The sequence below is a fragment of the Vitis vinifera genome, chromosome 16 (genome assembly GCF_030704535.1).
Source record: "Vitis vinifera cultivar Pinot Noir 40024 chromosome 16, ASM3070453v1".
NCBI classification, from domain to species: domain Eukaryota; kingdom Viridiplantae; phylum Streptophyta; class Magnoliopsida; order Vitales; family Vitaceae; genus Vitis; species Vitis vinifera.
The window spans coordinates 3,541,041-3,542,508 of NC_081820.1; the positions used below are offsets into that span (position 1 = coordinate 3,541,041).

Here is a 1,468-nt window from a genome sequence, read left to right on the forward strand (position 1 = left end):
TATTTGATCATTTTGCTATTAATGGGAGATTGTGCATCAAAGTTTCTAATGGTGGATGGTGAGCTATTAGGAATGACTTTTGCTCTAATCAAAGTGTGGTAAATGTGTAGGATGGTTATAACAGAGGATGTCTTGTTAATATAATAATGAGGATGGTCAACTCACATTTAAAGCCTGTTTGATAGTGATTTTAGGAAACACTTTTAACATTTTTAACACTTGAAAAATTTTATCATTCAAGTGTTAGAAGACTAGAAACGTTTTCTAGAATCACTACCAAACACACTCTTAATATCGTGCAGGTGAAAAGGGCACTACTAGAGCCACATGCGTGACAAACCAATGTTTTAAATTAATGTGATGTCTTGTACTACCCCTTTTGCTTAACACGTCAATGATTGTATTACTCTTATAACGACAAACTAGCAATATATTGAAATCGTTCTCTTGTTTTATCGATAGTGGAGTTTTTGGGGTTTCTAGCTCCCACGCAAGAACACAAGGAGATAATCAAATCTCAAACATGAGAAAAATTACACTCCATTGTACAAAGTACTTGAAAATATATAATAGTAAACATTATTCGTAATAAGCTGAGTGGGGTGTCTTCCTCATGGAGTGGTGATACCTGCAGAAACCAATCATCGTCAATCAATCATCAATGGCCTCCAAAATATGAGAAAAAAACAGAAAGCCATAGAGAAGTAACTTACTCCCACACTTGAATTTGCGGGGCACCGTCCTTCCACACCCTTCAATTTTCTTAACCACGTTGTCAACACCAATGGCCCCAATGATGGAGGCGGTCTTGGGAGTGACGTAGGGGCACACACACTCTACATGGCTCACTCGAACGCGCTGGCAGCAGTTCGCAGATGGGCTGCGCCCGTAGATCACTGGCCTGCAGGCGTTAACCAGCAGGTTCCTCTCCTCTTTGCACTGGCTCGGACTCGTGTCCGCACTTGCCATCTGAACATTCCCCCAACTGCATACCACCACTGCAGCCACCACCACCATCACCACCACCGACCCCCTCATGCTTTTCATCATTTTTTTCTTTTTTCTCTACAATTAGCACATAACACTGCGGAGGAGTTGCTCCAATATATAGAAATGAGATGGGAACCAAGTGGATTTTCTACTTGCCGTGTCCATTACTTTGTGCAGGAAGTCTATGGCTGCCTGGGCAGCGTTCAAACCGGAGGTTGATTGGTTTAATCTGAGGGTACAACTCATATCTATATGACCATATAAGTCAAATTATTATTCTACTTTCACATTGTTGGAGTCAGTCAACAATGAAGACAATGTCATTTTCATGTTGAAAGTGAAGAACTTTCTACATCTAGTCTTCATGGATTGTGGAATTTGTCCCTAGGTATTGAACTTTTAGTTAACCATCTCCCAAAAATTTAGGCCAACCCCTCTATGGGATCCAACTCAGATGCATGCATGTGACTTTCCCAGA

General features: G+C 40.9%; 1 protein-coding gene across 1 annotated transcript; it reads right to left on the reverse strand.

Moving 5' to 3' along the window:
• Window positions 1-377: 377 nt before the first annotated feature.
• Window positions 378-1,080, reverse strand: LOC100852902 (probable non-specific lipid-transfer protein AKCS9). Its single transcript, XM_003633981.4, has 2 exons — window positions 714-1,080; window positions 378-628 (listed from the first exon to the last, which is right to left on the reverse strand). The coding sequence occupies exons 1-2, from the start codon at window positions 1,048-1,050 to the stop codon at window positions 612-614; spliced, it is 354 nt and encodes a 117-aa protein (XP_003634029.2). The 5' UTR covers window positions 1,051-1,080; the 3' UTR covers window positions 378-611.
• Window positions 1,081-1,468: the final 388 nt, after the last annotated feature.

What these genes read in the sequence shown, in the direction of transcription:
- LOC100852902 (XM_003633981.4), bottom strand. Translation starts at nt 1,050, where the DNA reads ATGATGAAAAGCATGAGGGGGTCGGTGGTGGTGATGGTGGTGGTGGCT.